General features: G+C 37.2%; 2 protein-coding genes across 3 annotated transcripts in view; both read left to right on the forward strand.

The window, feature by feature from the left end:
- The first annotated feature begins 1295 nt into the window (after window positions 1-1295).
- The window catches only part of tdrd1 (tudor domain containing 1), a 63074-nt gene continuing 46954 nt past the window's right edge, over window positions 1296-17415 (forward strand). The window contains exons 1-2 of one of the 2 annotated variants that reach the window (XM_051913827.1): window positions 1296-1373; window positions 2650-2716. The gene's annotated coding sequence lies outside the window, so the exon portion shown is untranslated. Of the gene's footprint in view, window positions 1374-1483; window positions 1530-2649; window positions 2717-17415 lie in introns of those variants that run through there. The other variant, XM_051913828.1, reaches the window with a different exon arrangement.
- Window positions 7874-11408, forward strand: adrb1 (adrenoceptor beta 1). The gene has a single exon (XM_051913837.1). It carries the CDS (start codon window positions 7903-7905, stop codon window positions 9124-9126), a length of 1224 nt encoding a protein of 407 aa, XP_051769797.1. The 5' UTR covers window positions 7874-7902; the 3' UTR covers window positions 9127-11408.

Genomic DNA, 17415 nt, shown 5'->3' on the forward strand with positions numbered 1-17415 from the left:
AATGAACAAGCATTTTTTTAATCTAGGTTAATTTATAAATATGCTACTGTTAATTCATGTTTGTTCAGAATAAATTAACATAATTCATATAACGCACAAAATTTTGAAAATGTAAAAACAAAATCCTCTGTATTTTTATACAATATTCTATTTAAATTTATGTAATAGACTAGATAAGGCTAAAAGTAAAAAGGTCAAAAGTAATCTAAAAGTTATTAAAAAATCCTAAATTAACTTGCTTTCAATGCAGGCCTCACTGAGCCATCAGATTTTATCAAAAATATCTTAATTTGTGTTCCGAAGATAAACGAAGGTCTTACGGGTGTGGAACGATATGAGGGTGAGTAATTAATAACAGAATTTTCATTTTTGGGTGAACTAACCCTTTAATAAATTGAACCTTAATGTAAAGTGTTAATATTTCAGTATGGTCCACACACATACACCTGAGTGTTTGGCTGTCTGAAACCAGTATTGCCACCACGCTCCATTTCCTTGGCTTATGTTCTCAGCAATTCCAAATAAAGCTGAGCTGTGAAAATAAATGTTTTGTGCTGTTGAATGTGATCCTCGTAATCTCTCAGCAAACACTGAACCCTATCAAAATGTTCATTTCTACTCACAAGAATCCCCCAGTGAAGCTGCAGTGCCCATTACCGTGCAACAGGCTAATATTTAACCAGAAAGCACATTACGAATCAGAGCCCGAGTCCATATGCAGGATTAACAGAAGCGTAAATAAGAAATAGAACATTAGATTTTAACAGGCAGTCAATCAGACAGCTGCTTTTTGACACACATCTGCCTTCATCACAACAGCTCCCAGCAGCAGTGAAAGAGCATTTGCACTCTTGAGATGATTACACACAGGGAAATATCAATGTGAGAATTTATGAATTTATCAGACATTCTTGCAAGTTTTTTTGGAGGGGGGAAACAGCATTCTCATTGCCAGAATAATTTGCCAACAGTACTGAAATAATATGTAGAATGTCATGGGTGATTGAGAGAGGCAACAACATGAACTCAAGGCCTCAGTGTTTAGATCTAGTGATAACTGTGAGTGTTGGTTGATATAGAAACGTCAGTCTGTAAAACGTCCATATTAGTCTTTCAGGTCCAGTTTTGATTCCATGACAGGGCTATTAACCCTGTTTGACTCTTGCTTCTGTCATTTTTACAGTTGAAAGCACACGCAAAATGTGGTTAGCTCATGTAACACAAATTTTCTCTAGCCGTTCAAATGACCCTTCGCAAAGACCCGCCCCCCTTACTATTGCTTTGTCCGACAAGCCATGGCGCTCTCACGCCACACTTACATCACCGTGGAGCAAGAGGACACTGACAATGCGCCGACAGACAAGGCACAGCAGGTTATTTTTGCTATGAAAAGTCTCCGGTTTCAAATGTTGTAATTTAAAAAAAAATTCAAACAATAAATACCGTTTTGTGGCTCTTTAATGTGTCGTGACAGATCGCTGTAGCGTCTCAGTTCAAGCGGCACGTGAACCGATCATCTCTTCCTACTAGTAAGTTAATAGTAAACATGAATTAACATAAAAAGATATGTTGTTTCAACCAAAAACATCAATACCGTTTTTTTTAAATCCGCCCACGTTAATTTATTAACTCTCCTGTTTGGTTTGTTTATTGGACAAAATGGCGGATTTGCTTATTTTTGCTCTGTGGTTTTGGGGTTTCCAAGATATTCGATTTATGATTTTGAGCTAGGAAACAATTAAATGACAAGAAAAGGTGTGCCCCAATTTGTGTACTTATGCACTATTTTATATTATAAATAGTGTGATTAGTGTGTTCACACTGACAAACCCAACAAGAAGTGCACTTATTTAACTGAAAAACAAACGAAGTGTGGAACATTTGGTGCATTCAAGTCAAGTCGGAAAGATCTTATTTACGAGCTGAACGCACATGAACCACAATGTAGTAAATTCGGGATTTTCTTTTAGCCCCGATCTGTACGAGTTTGGGGCTTGTCAGTGAGAAACATGGCGGAATATAACAATACTTATAGGTATTTGACATTGTCAGGCTTTTTTATTTACAAGTAAGCTAATTGCCTGCACAAAATATGATAGTATTATAATTTAACAATAAAATATATAACGATAAAGTTTACAGTGGCTTCATAAATTAATTAAAACATAAAAAGAAAAACACACCTGATGCACGTTGTTTGTTCTTTATTTTTTAGAAGTAGACGTGCTTTCTTTTTTGTGTAATAAATTAAGAGAAGGTACACCACCATCTTACTCTGACGAAAGTGACTTGAACGCACCTGCCCTCGTAAACACGACTTCCCACCTCATATATACGAACTTCCCAGGACGACTTGAACAAAGAACTTATACTGAACTTATACTGGTTCTATACTCTTTGACTTGAACGCACCAATTGAACAATTCATGCAAGTGGATGGGCTATCAGGCTTCGATGGTTGGATGACAAAATAAACTTATGAAATTCATACGCTAGATGGTTGTAACCGAATAACACGCTCACAGACAAAGTTACACGCAAACGGGGGTATTTATTGACAGTGAATTTAACAGCAAACAGGTGAGTAATGGAACAGTCAGAATAATGATGAGCAGTTGAATAGGAACTGAGTCTCTATTCCTTTACCAGGGTGAAAACGGATCAGTGATGACTGGAGTGGGAGTGTAGAGAGAGCACACCTTTTCGCAAGAGTTTGGTGAGTAGTAGACAGGTATGTGCAATATTCAAAAGAGTAGCTTACAAGAGATTGCTTGAGTATCACAGTGAGATTGTTGGAGATTTACAAGGAGATCGCTGGAGTATCACAGGGATATCCAAAAGGTTGGCCTAAATAAAGCGGGTATTAGTCTATTGCCCGTAGTTGAGACCAGACAAGATTGTGAGGTGTGTGGGCAATGGCTGAGTGAGTGCAGGTGATGAACAGGAGGGATGCTGGGAAATGTAGTTTTTGACTAATGACTGGATTGTTGAAGATAGACAGATGGAGAGCGTATGTGACAATGGTAGTGCATCCAGTCCATAGTAAAAGTGAATAGTGTAGTACACTGTAAAATAAAAAAAATCTCAACTCCATATATTTTGTTTGTTTTTTGCATGGGCTTTTTGGAGTTTTACTTGCTCTTAGAAGTTGAGATAACTTTTTTGTCAATTCAAATACAGTGGACAAATCAGTTAATCACAGTAAATTAAGTTTTCTTTACTAAAATCAAAAACAAAAATGACACCTTTTTTACAGCGTATTGTCATTTGGGATACAACTACAGACCTGAATTGACGGAGGGATGACACCCTGTCATAACCACCCAAGTCCCTCTTAGTTGTGCATGGGAAAGCACCACCAGTTAGTGTTTAATGTAGTGTATAGTTCACATTAACCATGAAAGAAGTGTCCTGTATAATGGAGTTTGCTAAATGACATTGAAGAGCATGTCAATGCACTGATTGAAGCACATTCAAAGCTTGTGTGTCATGTTTAAAGGGATAGCTCACCCAAAAATGAAAAATTCTCTCAGTATTTACTCACCCTCATGTCGTTCCAAAATAGACTTTCTTTCTTCTGTGGAACACAAAAGATTTGAAAATCTTTTAACGAACATTTCAGCTCTTTTCATCCATACAATGACAGTCAATGGGGTCCAAAACAACATTGATTGAACCTTTCATGAACAGAAAATACACTGAGACATTTGTCTTATACATCAATATATTGTCACATTAAGGTTAGTTGAACTACCTTATCATGAAAATTCCACCAGATGTTGAGTTAACTGCAGTCTAAATGCATCTGCAATGAAGCGGCGGGGAAATAGCCAAAAGTTAATGGAGCTCTGTCTGTCTGGGAAAAAACGTTACACTTCCAGAGCTCTAGCCATTCAGTAACACTCCTCGTAGTGAACACATTGAACTTTCAGCTGCAGTTATGTTTATGTTTGCATACATGAAGCTCATAATGAACAACATGTTTTCAGAGGTTAACAGCCAAGGCTGAAATCAGAGTGTGCTGTTTGTCAGATAATGACCCTTTGAACCTTCCGTCCATTAGGAAGAGGGGAAGTCAGACGCTGTTTTTGATCTGTGATATTTGCCAGGAGTGTAAACGTATGGAAAGCATGAAACATATGGAGTGTGAACTGTGAAGCATATGCACTGACAGGCAGATGTGAAGTAAAATCAAACGGGCTCCCTTAAGGGTTTATAAATATCTGGAACAAGTATTTAAATCTAAATTCATAGTATAAAGGACGCATAATCCATAATGCAAGATTCAAATTTTATTTTTTGCGCCCTGAGCATTGTATTACTTTTTTGTTTCTCTTCAAAGCCCCAACAGATTTCTTTCTGAAGGTCAGAAAATGAAAGTCAATTTTTCACTGTGCAGGTGTTTGGGTGAATACACGAGGAACTTCATCAAAACTGTATTTTCTATTTTCCAGTATTAATATTCTGAAGACATTTACCAGGACTCAAAAACTGTGCTCTGTGGATTTTAATAAAACGGCATGAAAGTAAAGATAATTAGACTGCTGTGAATAGAAATGTGAAAAGTTACCTGGGTTTCGCTTACATAATTGTCACAGTACTTTACATAAGACTGTGTGGTTTTAATCCTTTCATTTTGATAATACTGAGAAGAATGTTCATTTTCCATGCTGTATTTAGCACTGGGCTTGCATGGACTGATTTAAATTCAGAATATGTTTTATTAGCTGCACTGTGCTTATGGCTTAAGATTTGTTCTGCCATCCAGAAAGTCAATATAAGGATTAAATTGGTATAAATTGTTAGTTTGTTGCTTATTTGCTCTAGAGTGTGACTATAGGAAGAAGATTATTAAATTATGTCTAAACCTATTCAATAATACTTTAAACCACAAGTTTTTGCTTTGAATGAGTCTGACAAATTCTTCCCATGTATCTTTCATTAAATTAACTCACAGAATCTGGATACTGAATCAACATACTGCGACTCACTTACTGAACTGCAAGTTCCAAGTCAAAGCATCATTTCAATATATCCATTTTTATTATACCTCACAGTCATGTATTTGTACATGGTTATACTAATTTTTACATTTTACCAAAAGCCTTATGAAATTGACAGGTTAACTGTTGAAAAGTTAAAGGTGCAGTAGGTGATCTGGGAAAATGCTAACGTAGCCTGCTAGCATTGAAAACGTACGTCTCACCAAAGACTATAGATATAGAAAGATGGTTCACTCCTATTAGTTATGATACATGAATGGGAGAAACTGCAACGCACAATATGGCGGAATACGTTTCGCCTTCTAAGTAAAAGCCAATCGCTGATTGATAAAGTCATTGCATCCCCCATTGGCTCGTCTAGCCTGAAAAATAAGCTTTTTAATGCTATTTGAGCATAAGAAATAACATTTATGGGACACTTCAATCAGATTTTGTTGCTGATTTGAAATATGTTATTTAATTGCCAGGAAGTTTTTGAGATTTCAGGATTCCCCCATTCAAATAGATAGGACTTGGTCTTTGATGCCCGAAATAGCTGTCCGGAGGCATTGCAAATATAGCGGCCAAGTGAACAGACTTTCCTTGAAAGGGACTTTGGTCCCACACCTCCCTGCAAATCACCATCCAAAGCCACTCCTCCAAAACACTTAAACGCGCACAGACCAGAAGCGAGACAACCAGAGACAACGTTATTCATGTGTCATACACCGGTGAGAAAACTTTACAGTACAGTAAATTAACAGTACTACAATAATGAACGTAAACCACTTTTTAAAAACAAAATTATAATCAGCAAGGATATGTTAGACATTTCTAATGTGACAGCTGATGAAAAACTAGCAGCATTGAGCACAAAAGTAACCACATAACAAAAAATGTTTCTGAAGAGAATCACCTATTGCACCTTTAACTAAATTAACTAGAAGAAAACGGTAATACTTTATAGGTCCCATTAGATAGCTTAATTAACAATGAACAATACATCTTTGTTAATGTCAGTTTTTTCATTGTTAGTTCATGTTAGCTAATGCAGTTAACAAATGTTACCAAGAAAGCAATCCTGTTTTTCCCTCATATTTCCCTCTGAAAAGTTTTTGGTGGGATTATACCTCTTTAGGTTGGTTCTAGAATGAAAACATTTGAGAACACCATGCAGGCTTAGAATAATGAAGCCCTATTCCTCTCTTTCATTGCCCACATGACTGTTCATATGACTATTCTCCTTCTAATTTTAGTCTGAATCATCCATCATTACGCAGTCATCACCATTAAACTGCATTACCCACAATTCCAATGCATGCATGTCTCAGTTTGCACTAGTACATGAATGGGACCTTTTTATGCTACATAATATTGCATAACTCTCCTTATAGGCATTATTACCCCTGCATCCTGCACCAGCGCCTGTAGCCATGCAACATGAGTAGACTTCCTTTTGCTTGCTTAGAAAGAGTGAGATCATTCTGTTCACAAAAGTCCCAGGACTTTATCTGATGAATCAAACAATGACAAAAGGGTTGAAAGTGTGGAGGTGCCAGCCCCACGTTATTACAAGTTTGCGAAGGCAATATCTAATATCTCTTTATTTTTGGGACTACTAATACCTGTTGGCTTTTTCTAAAGAATAAAAGAAGAAAAGGTCAGAGTGCTGTTCTACGATGCTGGAATGTAGATGAGAATGAGAGAGAAATTGTGTAGCGGCAGCATTAGTCTAATGTGCCTGTCTGTGTCCCGGCTATAAGGAGGTGCAATTATGATCTTATCTACAGTAACAGCTTCCTACTGCTAGAAAAACATCTCTCACCCGGGCTGATTCGTTTTCATAAGGAAAGCAAGTGGCCCACTGTTGGCTCTTTTTATAGCTTGGCTGGTGGTGATTTGTCCAGGAAAGTGCTGGGCCACATGGAACAACTGAATTGAGCATTGTGAAATTTGCAAACATGCACCGTATCTGTCCAGGGGCCCTGTAATTGCCCATAGTGCTGTCAGGCAGTGTTGTTGCATACTACTTTCCAGATGTTTGAGATGTCGGCACTGATGTTTACATGAGTTTACATGAAATAAAAAGTATTTCACTTAAAAATATTTCAATGCAGTACATGCATGATTCTAATGCATAAAAGTAGAGAAAAGTATGCAATACTTTGCATAGAAAATTTTGCTAGTGTATGAACAAACAAATTTTATGGTTAAAAATTTTCCTTTTTAAAAGGTTTTATTAGTTAACATTAACTACTTTATTTAACATGAACTAACAATAAATAATACTTCTACAACATTTATTAATCTTAAACAGATATTATATTTTAAAAGACTACATTTTACTGTGAAACACCATAAAAAGTTTTTTTAGATGTAAAATGCATGAATTATACTGCACAGGGTTATATCTTATTTACAAATAAAATGTATATTAAACTTAAGGCTATATGTAAATATTACAGTAAAATATTTCTGAAACTGTATTCTGTGTATTTTTTGTTATTAGTTATGCACATTGGGGTGTTTGTTACATTTGATATTTTTTAGTTAATGTTTATGGCATTACTGACATTGAATTTGCTTACATTTGATTAATCACCAATAAATAGTGCAGAATCTGCATGGAACAAGAAAAGTAAATATTTTTTAAATCCTTAAACTTTGTTTATTTCCCAGTTTAAAGGGGGGAAATTCTTGAAATTGCCATGCGTAAAAACGCAGCAGCAGCGTAATGTCCGCGCTTGGATAGGACCAGAGTTCTTGCATGGCTCTTTGAGTGCATCAGTTAGTGAGGGACTTGCAATTTAGAGATGCAGCGCCATTGGCTGTGCAGCCTGTGACGTCACCGTTGTATTTGTCGCTCTGCTCGTTCTTTCAGCAAGCGCGTGTGGGCGCTGGGCTGGAGAGCAGAGCGCGGATGGAAGCGCTCCACACAGGACCTGAAGTTCTGAATGAACGCGCTTCATTTCTCCACACCATGGGAGACGGTTTACCGTCCGTAAACACCAGCAATGACTCTAAACGCGACACGTTGGATCCTAACGTATCAGAACAGTGGCTCGTGGGCATGGGAATCATCATGGGTCTGATAGTATTTGTCATTGTAGTGGGGAATATACTGGTTATAGTCGCCATAGCCCGGAATCAGAGGCTCCAGACGCTCACCAATGTTTTCATCGTGTCTCTGGCGTGCGCAGACCTCATCATGGGGTTACTGGTGGTGCCATTTGGCGCAGCCTTGGAGCTCAAAGGAGCCTGGATGTATGGATCGTTCTTCTGTGAATTCTGGATATCTGTTGATGTACTTTGCGTCACGGCGAGCATCGAGACCCTGTGCGTAATTGCAATAGACAGGTATATCGCCATCACCTCTCCATTTCGCTATCAAAGCCTTTTAACAAAAGTACGAGCCAAGGTAGTGGTGTGTGGAGTGTGGGCTATATCAGCTCTTGTGTCATTCCCACCCATCCTAATGCACTGGTCCCGGGACTACAATGATACATCGTGCTATGACAAACCCGAGTGCTGTGACTTTGTCACCAACCGTGAATATGCCATCTCCTCCTCCATTATATCGTTTTACATCCCTTTAATAGTCATGATATTTGTCTATGCCAGAGTGTATAGAGAAGCCAAACAACAGCTGAACAAAATCAACAAATGCGAGGGAAGATTCTACAATAATCATGGTACTAACTGCAAACCTAACCGAAAACGAACCACCAAGATTCTGGCTTTAAAAGAGCATAAGGCGCTGAAAACGTTGGGAATAATAATGGGAACTTTCACTCTCTGCTGGCTGCCGTTCTTCATCGTTAACGTGTTTTGCGCAAAATTTGTGGATAAGGAGGTCTTCGTGTTTTTGAACTGGCTGGGGTATGTGAACTCCGCCTTCAACCCCATCATATACTGTCGGAGTCCCGACTTCAGGAAAGCCTTCAAGAGGCTGCTGTGTTGTCCGAGGCAGGCGGACCGTAGGCTGCACGTGAGCTCGTGCGATCTGTCGCGCTGCACCGGGGGCTTTGGGAACTCAACGGAGCAGAGCATGCTCGGGACGTGGTCGGAGTGTAACGGCGCGGACAGCAGCGACTGCAGTCTAGAGAGGAACGGCAGGATGTCCCATTCAGAGTCTCAACTGTAAAAGTACATCTGCGATTATTTAATCAATATTACATGAGCAAGAGTGCTGTTTCTCTTGGATATCAGGTAATCATGGACGCGCTAAAAGTGTGATATTGCTTGTTCGTGTGAACTACGTTTCAGACAAAAATTGGCCAGTTCGTATATTTCTTCTTCGTCACCGAAAATATTTCCAAAAAAAAAAAAAAAAACAACTCTTTAAAGTCACCATGAAATAAAAATGGGCAATTCTTATATTTTATGGAATATTGCAGTATTTATTATAAATGATTAATCCGTGCATATATATATTTTTTTTAATTCATGTTGCCCTCATAAACTTTAATCAAAATAACTTCTCTTGCAACAACATCTCTTCACTGATGACATATTTTCTGGCGTGAGGGCGGGACAGCCTGTCACTCACATGACGTCACAGCAATAGCAAACCACAAAATGTCAGAGATCCAATCATTTCCGATGGACAAAATCAGGTCCCGCCCTACTTTTTTTTTTTTTTTTTTTTTTTTTTTTTTTTTTTTACAGAAACTTCGGTTTCATGCCAACTTTACATTTTCACCAAGCAACGCACAAACTAAATTAGTGGAGCGGAGCAACAGATTTCCCTTCTCCTACTCAACTCATTTTGTAATAACTCCGCTCCAGCTCCACTCCGGGTTTTACTCCTGTTCTGAGTGAACATGGATCAAGAGAAAATGCGCACTCGCTCCGCTTCCATTCTGACCTGCTCTTTCATGGACACGGGTAAGCGGAGTTAAACAAAAAGTGAAAAGTCCTAGGGCCGTTATTGGCACTTTTGGAAAGCCGCTCACCTCAGCCAAGGCCGGAAATAAATGTTAATTTAATATATAAATATAAATAGATAATAGGGTAGCCGAACATTTGCCGTGTTCAAAAAAAAAAACAATCATTAACCCATTTAATCCCATTTTTCCCCCAGCTAAATTAGCACATGTATTTGGAGAGCCCACTGAAGCAAATTGCATGTGTTTTCTGAAAAAGTTAAAAGTGACATGATTACTTAATTCTGACACAATTGTAACCAGTGGGAAACTTTCTCAGTTTGTCAAATTGCTCAGTTCGTCAGTAAGACCGAATAAGAAGTTGCAAATAATTAAGCAGTGTCATTTAATATTTTTGCTTTTCAGCAATTGCGTGAAAAAAAGGTATTGATAATCCAAGAATACATGGATATATTTCTATTTCTTTGCTTCATTTATTGTAACAATACCTTAAAATCTACAATTTTCTCATGTGAATCAATCAGTTATTTAAAACCGGTTTCTCACTGGTCACAAATGTGATCACTGACATGTATTTCGATAATGATTAATATTTGACAGAGTATTCCTGAAATAAATTATTGATAGACCCATTAAGTATATTTATCAAATATGCAGAGGGGCAAACTGGAATTAAACAGCTCTGGTCATGTGACTGTTTAAACCAGCAGTTTAAAAATGATCACATTAAATCAAGAAAGTCTGCACATCCTTTAACTGTTGAGAACTCTTTGGAACACACGCACAAATCTTTTTAGTCCCCTTAAACTCAAAAATAAATGCAGGTCACAAATGATAATGTGGGATTAAATGGGTTAAAAACATTTTGCAAACGCAGTTCAAAATTCAATTATAAAAACAGAAATTTTTTCAAATACAAACCGTTCAGTATTTTGCAGTGAGTAAATGGTAGTTTGGTCAGACTGAAGCAGTGTTTAGCTCTGAAATTGAGTAGTGGAACAGTGTTTTTCATTCTTCATAGCAATGTTTTTAGGCATTGAGCCTTTACATTGTTTATTGGAATGTTTTATTCACGAATGTCTGAAAATAAATCTCGTTTTACCTCATACCTGTATAATGTGCAAATTGTACGAGGACGTTGTTTATATTAAACAAATTGTTAAAATGTACAGTATTTATTTGATGCATTGTACAGCATATATGATAAGCGTGGCAATGTGATAAAATAATGTTAAATATACTTGTGATTTACATGCACCTTATTTGTGTCACATGTGAGCTGCAAAATGGGGCAATGAGCTTCTTGCATTTTCCATTCTTTTCAAATTTCTACCAGTTACATATGTTACTAGATTCATTGATCTGTAAAGATGCACACACAATTTTTTTGGCAAGTTTTGTTATAAATATATTTCCCCAACTTCACATTCTTACAGAAATAATTTATGTACCAGTGCCTCATGTGAAGTATTGTACAAGATTCATCATGTTGACGTCAAGTTGGCTAGCGTGCAATAAAACGTGATATTGTGAAAATGCACATTGCTTTTGTAATCACTTTATAATTTGTTGTGATTTCTGAAGTCTGATTTCAGATAGTTGTTTGTTTGTTTTTTTTTCAAGGCAAAATGTTTTCAGGCGTACTACTGAAATGAGGGATCCATTTTATGTCAGGAGATCTTTAACTATTTTATCAACACAGTTGAGATTTACATCTCAATATGTGAGTTACCCTCGTCTGCAGTTGATTGAAAGTAAAAAACAGTCCTTTTCAACATGGCTAATGTCTACCAAGGGCCTCCCATTAGAGCTTGCCTTAAATATTTATGTGCTGACCTCATTTAGTTTGATCTGATTGCTACACTTGCATCACTGTTGGGTTTTCCACCATCTTAGACCGCATTGGACTGTAAAAATAACACGACAGCGTCATTTCATTTCACATGTGCAAATGAACACTACTAAAAGGTTCTATATAGAACCCCAATTAACCTTTTTTCTAATAGTTTAGTGTGTAGCGGTGCAGGGTATGTGTCTCTTGGTTCTTAAGATTCACATCACAATGTGAACAGAAAGCATTAGGAAATTCTCCTAATGGTATAATTTCCCGCATCAGTGGAGTGTTAGCAAAGGCTTTAGGAAAATATGGAAATTTAAATTTTCTGCAGTTCAACTAACTTCAATGAATCAACTGCATTGAAATAAAGAGCAATATAGGCAAATTTGTTAAAAAGTAAAGTCCAGCTTAAAAAAAAAAAGAAAAAAAAAAGCATTGATGGACATATGACGCAATTATGTGGCAAATTGTTTTAGTATATTGGTTACACTAACCTAACCCTAACCCACTCTTCTAAATCAGCATAACAAAACATTAATCACTACTAAATCTCCCACTTAAAATTAATCTTGCACAAAATTATATAACACTTAATTTTAGCATTAAAGGCCTTTGCACACTGAGTCCGAAATTTTCCTATGCATTTTTTCGTATTCGTGATCCTAAAAATTCGTGACGCACAGAGACCTTGCACACTGAGTCCGATGCGTATTAATGAATCCGTTGTGAAAAAATTCACAAAACAATACAAAATGGAGTCTTCAAGCAGTGAGCATGATTTAGTTGTCCTCTCTCTTCTTAAAAAAAGAAAAAGAAAGAGGAAATATTGGGTCCATCCAATCCCGAGATTGCATAGAGAGAAAGGAGAGTTCCACCTCATCAAGGAGCTGCGTGATTATCCCGAGCGATTCAAAGTTTACTTCAGGATGTCAGTGGCTCTCAGTTTGATGCTTTGCTACTGGCACAGTCTGTCTTTATATTCTGTCTCTGTATTCCGCACTTTGTTTGTCATACAGTGCTACTGCTTTGTGCTGTAGACGATGTGGATCAACTTGTCAGATGGCATTCGGGATTTTGGCGTTCGCTTGTACGGTGGCTCTGAATTGTCAAAACGTCTCTCAAAATGCGTGCCACAGATGTGAAAAAACGCAGAAAATCGAACCTGATCCAAATTTTTTTATGACGGACGAAAGTTTCAGAGGCAGTGTGTAAACGTGATTGACATAACGTGAGGTCGTATTTATTTTTTTAACGTGCGAAAATTTCGGACGCAAATTTCGGACTCAGTGTGCAAAAACCTTTACTCTCCATTTAGAGTGCCATGGGCAAAGCATGCTGGGAAATTTAAATCCCAGCCTAGTGTCAGATAAACTTAAGTTAGTCTAAATTAAAAGAAATGAATGAAACAATGAAACACTTCAGTTTACTTAAAATATATCGCTTCTGTGAACTTGAAAGAAAAATTAAGTGCAAAATACTCAAAAAAGTTAATTTGACTGAACTAATTTGTTTAATTTAAGTTTGTCCTACTCAAACCAATTAATTATTTTGAGCATTGAGGTTTACAGTGTGATTTACTGGTTTCCTTTCTGGTCGTGTATAATTATATATTAAATTATATTATATTGTTAATTGTTGTGTTCCCTGAATAATAATAGGGAGTTTAATGCCTTGTTTTGCTGCGTATCATTTTATTCCTTCTAGAAAAATCTGAAATAATCAAGTGCATTGTGCTTTGAAAAAAAAAAAAAAAGCTTTTAAGGAATACATTTCATTTGAACTCACAGCTGTGTGCTGTTAATTACAAGAGGTTGAATGCTTTAAAATGCATTACTGCTCGGAGCTCTGTCCCCAGAGCCCTCTCACATCTAATACTGCCTCAGGGTCGCTGAATGCAATATGTCCACATCGCTTCAGCTAATGAACCTTATTTAAATGTGATTACCTGTGCTAATACAACAGTGAAGCGTTTCACAACAACAACACTGCCCACATCATGAATATGCTCCTGGCTGCATGTCACCTTCTTATTAAAAACAATTTGCTTGGCAGGAATTTGTATCCGGACAGACGTAACAGATGAGGGCCCTTGTGTTGAAACAAATGGTGCACATGTGATTGCCTTTGGTTTCTTTATCAGCGTTGAATCTGTTTCATTAATCAGAAAGCTTATTCTTAGTTTATCATTCTGTACCTGATGACTCTGACGTAATGACCCAATGTGGGCCTGCTTTTATTTGCTTGGAGGCTCAAATACTGCTGTGCTCAAATCAGGAGAATTGCACTCAAACCCTGATTGTCCTAAGTAGAAAAGATTAGCTCACTGTGGTCAGTGAATGGTACATTTGCTTACTTCAAAAACGTTAAGTGTCTATTAATAGCAGCTGGTGGGCAAGTTCAAAAAGTTTTCTGAGCTTTGACTGCTATTACACATCTTTAGTTCATGTAAGGGCCACTTGGTCTGGAACGGCAACAATCTTTAAACACGTTGTTTTATGTCAGCCAAAGGCTGCCATTAGCACATCATGGAGATAAAACGCTCTCGTGTTTTTCCCTCACACGTTGGCCAACAGCTTACACGGTTAATTGTAATACGTAACTGCCTTATGAGGTGTTGAGAGAACGCCATCCACTTACCTGTGCATGCCTGGCTGCCTTCCATACATTCCAGTGTCGGAGTTTCCATTCAACGGCTTGTCTAAAGGACGCTTTCGGACCATTATATCCACGTTCACACATACTGAACTGTGAAGGGTGTGATGAAAACTATGATAATCTTGTTTATGGGACAAGATGTGATTTATCACACTGAACAGTGCTAATCTCGTTAGCTAAATTACTGATGGAATTGTTCGTTAGCAAAGTTTTTTTTTTTACTTTGTCACCAAAATGAAAAATGTGCATCATGAGGACAATTAAACAGTTTCACTTAAAACATTCTGTTGAAGAGAAAAATAAAGCTGCGAGGAAAATCTACAAAAAAAAATACAGTATAATTGATTAAAAATAATCCATTCATCTCTTTAGCTGCACAAACTATAAAGTGAACACCAAAAAACTGCAAAAATGCTTTAATAGTGGGTTAAATAACTCCAATCCAAATACATCCTATGATATTATTTAGATATATACTACACAACATAAACGTAATATTACAATTTACATCTGCACAAAATAACGCGCACAAGTGAATTTACGTGTCACGTGACCTAATATGTAAGCCTAAATCAGGTTTCAAATAGATTCACGCCATGTCGTAATTACCATAATTTCGAGATGGCAACATGTGACCTACTTGGAGCTGGTAGGTGTGTTCAGCTTGAAGTTGTGCTGCGCAGACTTATTGGTGTATGATGGGTCTCTAAACTCAGTCCTGGAGGGCCACTGACCTGCAGAGTTCAACTCCAGTTAAACACACCTGAACCAGCTAATCAAGGTCTAATTAGGCATACTAGAAACTTCCAGGCAGGTGTGTTGAGGCAAGTTGGAGCTAAACCCTGCAGGACAGTGGCCCTCTGAGTTTGGAGACCCCTAGTGTATGACATCAAAGTACCGCGAGAACGATTCGTCTGCTCTCTAATCGCTCTTGTGGTACTTTGATGTCATACACTGATCGGTCTGTGCAGCACCTCTTTAAGTTGAACACACCGTTACATCTGGAAATTATGCATTTCAATGGCAACACTATCAACGCCAAAATGAATCAGCAGTGGTCATGTGGTGTACAGGTAGGAGCTCTCAGAAAATTCCAAGCTTACAAATTATAATTATGAGCTCTAGGAGGATGTGAACACTTTTTAGAGTTGAAAATCTTGCAATTACACATGGTGTTAACACAGCTAACACAACTTTTGTATGCCAAAACCTGGAAATGAGTTAGCATTTTAGCACTTCCAGTTCCATCATCCTGAAGTCAATGGGTGTTTTGAATGGGTTTTTGGTTAAATGCTAGAAATAAGGTCTGTGTTGAACACAAGATATCTCGAGATATTTTCACGTTTTATTCTATAATATAAAATACATCAGTAATACCCTCTTTTTTTTTTTCTTTTTTTTTTAAAGCTTTTACTAAAAAGCAGTTGCTAACAAGTGACTATTGGACTATAGGTTGTCGAGGACATTAAACGTCATCAGCCGAACAGGAAAACTCATCTACTGACTAGTCCACTTTTACAGCCTCGTTGTGTTTATAATGTTTTTGAACAAAGACTGAAAGAGTTGTCAGAAGCTTAGTGATGGTGACGTTTAAGTCATGTGACCGCGGTGTAGTTTGTTTATATAGCCTACGTTTAGCTTTTTACTTCTGACGTTTGTATTTATGCTTCAAAATGTATAAAAGTTGTGAAGATTATCATCATGGACAAAATGTGTAAGACTCATAAGGTTTTGTTAGTCACAGACTTTATTTTCTGCAATAATCCAATAGAGACAATTAGGGTTGGGCCGATGGACAGACATCACGATGTTGAGCCGGCATCGTGATACCCACCAACCCCAATGCAAATTTTTTTTTTTTTTTTACTTTGACAAAAATGTTATTTTCGTTGATTAAAATTAAAATCAGTTTAAAATGACAAGACATTCTAAATTGGAAAAAAAGAGAAATTTTTGGCAAAAGACAAAAAAAAAAAAAAAAAAAAAAAATAATGAACAATGCCTCTGAATTAGTCATTGTGAAGCATGCCCCCTGTTTCACAGACAAGGCTTAAGCCTAGTCCCAGACTAAAATGCATGTTTAAACTGTTTTAAATGAAAGCAACTTGTACTTAATACCTAAAATATGTCAGTGCTGTTGTTTTGTCTCAAGATGCACACCAGTAACGTTTTATTCTGGCATGTTTATAAAAGCTACTTAAATGTTCTAATTGAACAAAGGCCTAATCCTGGCTTAATCTAAGCCCTGTCTGTGAAACCAGGACATGATGTGTTAATTGGGATGAGTACTGTTTTCCTGTGTTGTGCTTTTTATCTTCAAAGAGATACTTTTACTAGTTTATTCAATGCTGGAGAAAAATGGCACTTTCTAAAAATAAGAATCTGATTATAATTACGTAGAGATATATTTGAAATACACATGGGTAGACAATCTCACAAACATTCCTGTTACTCACGACAAGACCTCCCAGTGAGTCGAAAGCATTGACTGAGGCTTATGAATTCTCTGGAGGTCTACAAGGTTGATATGAGTGTCAGAGCACGTTATCTTGAAGTGCTAAAAATAAGTGCTGAGCGGAGTTTACGCAATGGCTCTTTGCCATGTACAGGATGTTTTAACCTGCCGTCTCTCATCACCTTCAGCAGACTCTAAAATGCCACACAGGTGAGATGAATTTAAAGCAAGAAGGGTGCAAGTGTTCAATATAAATAAAAAAAACAGAGGGCAGAGATGTTGTGTTTAACAGATTTTAAAGATGTTAAATAGCCTGTACATGAATACTAGGATTCTTCAAATGGCAAAAACTTTTGTGCGTTTCATATGTAGACAGAGCTTCTGTTTGATAAACACGTTCAGCCATTTCTGTAAATATGTCTATTATTAGTGCAAGCCGAAGCTAACAGGAAATGCACCACCTAAATTACTTTTCAAAAGTGAGTTTCCAGTACTCCATGTCCTGCAGCAGTTTGCCTAAAAATATCAATTGCTTGGGGGTGATGCAAAGTGCATTTGAAGAAGTAGTTTATATATTATTATTATTATTATTATACAAGA

This window comes from Ctenopharyngodon idella, chromosome 12 (assembly GCF_019924925.1).
Source record: "Ctenopharyngodon idella isolate HZGC_01 chromosome 12, HZGC01, whole genome shotgun sequence".
NCBI lineage: Eukaryota > Metazoa > Chordata > Actinopteri > Cypriniformes > Xenocyprididae > Ctenopharyngodon > Ctenopharyngodon idella.

Excerpts from the sequence above, each read along its gene's own strand:
- adrb1 (XM_051913837.1), top strand. The coding sequence starts at position 7,903 with ATGGAAGCGCTCCACACAGGACCTGAAGTTCTGAATGAACGCGCTTCA.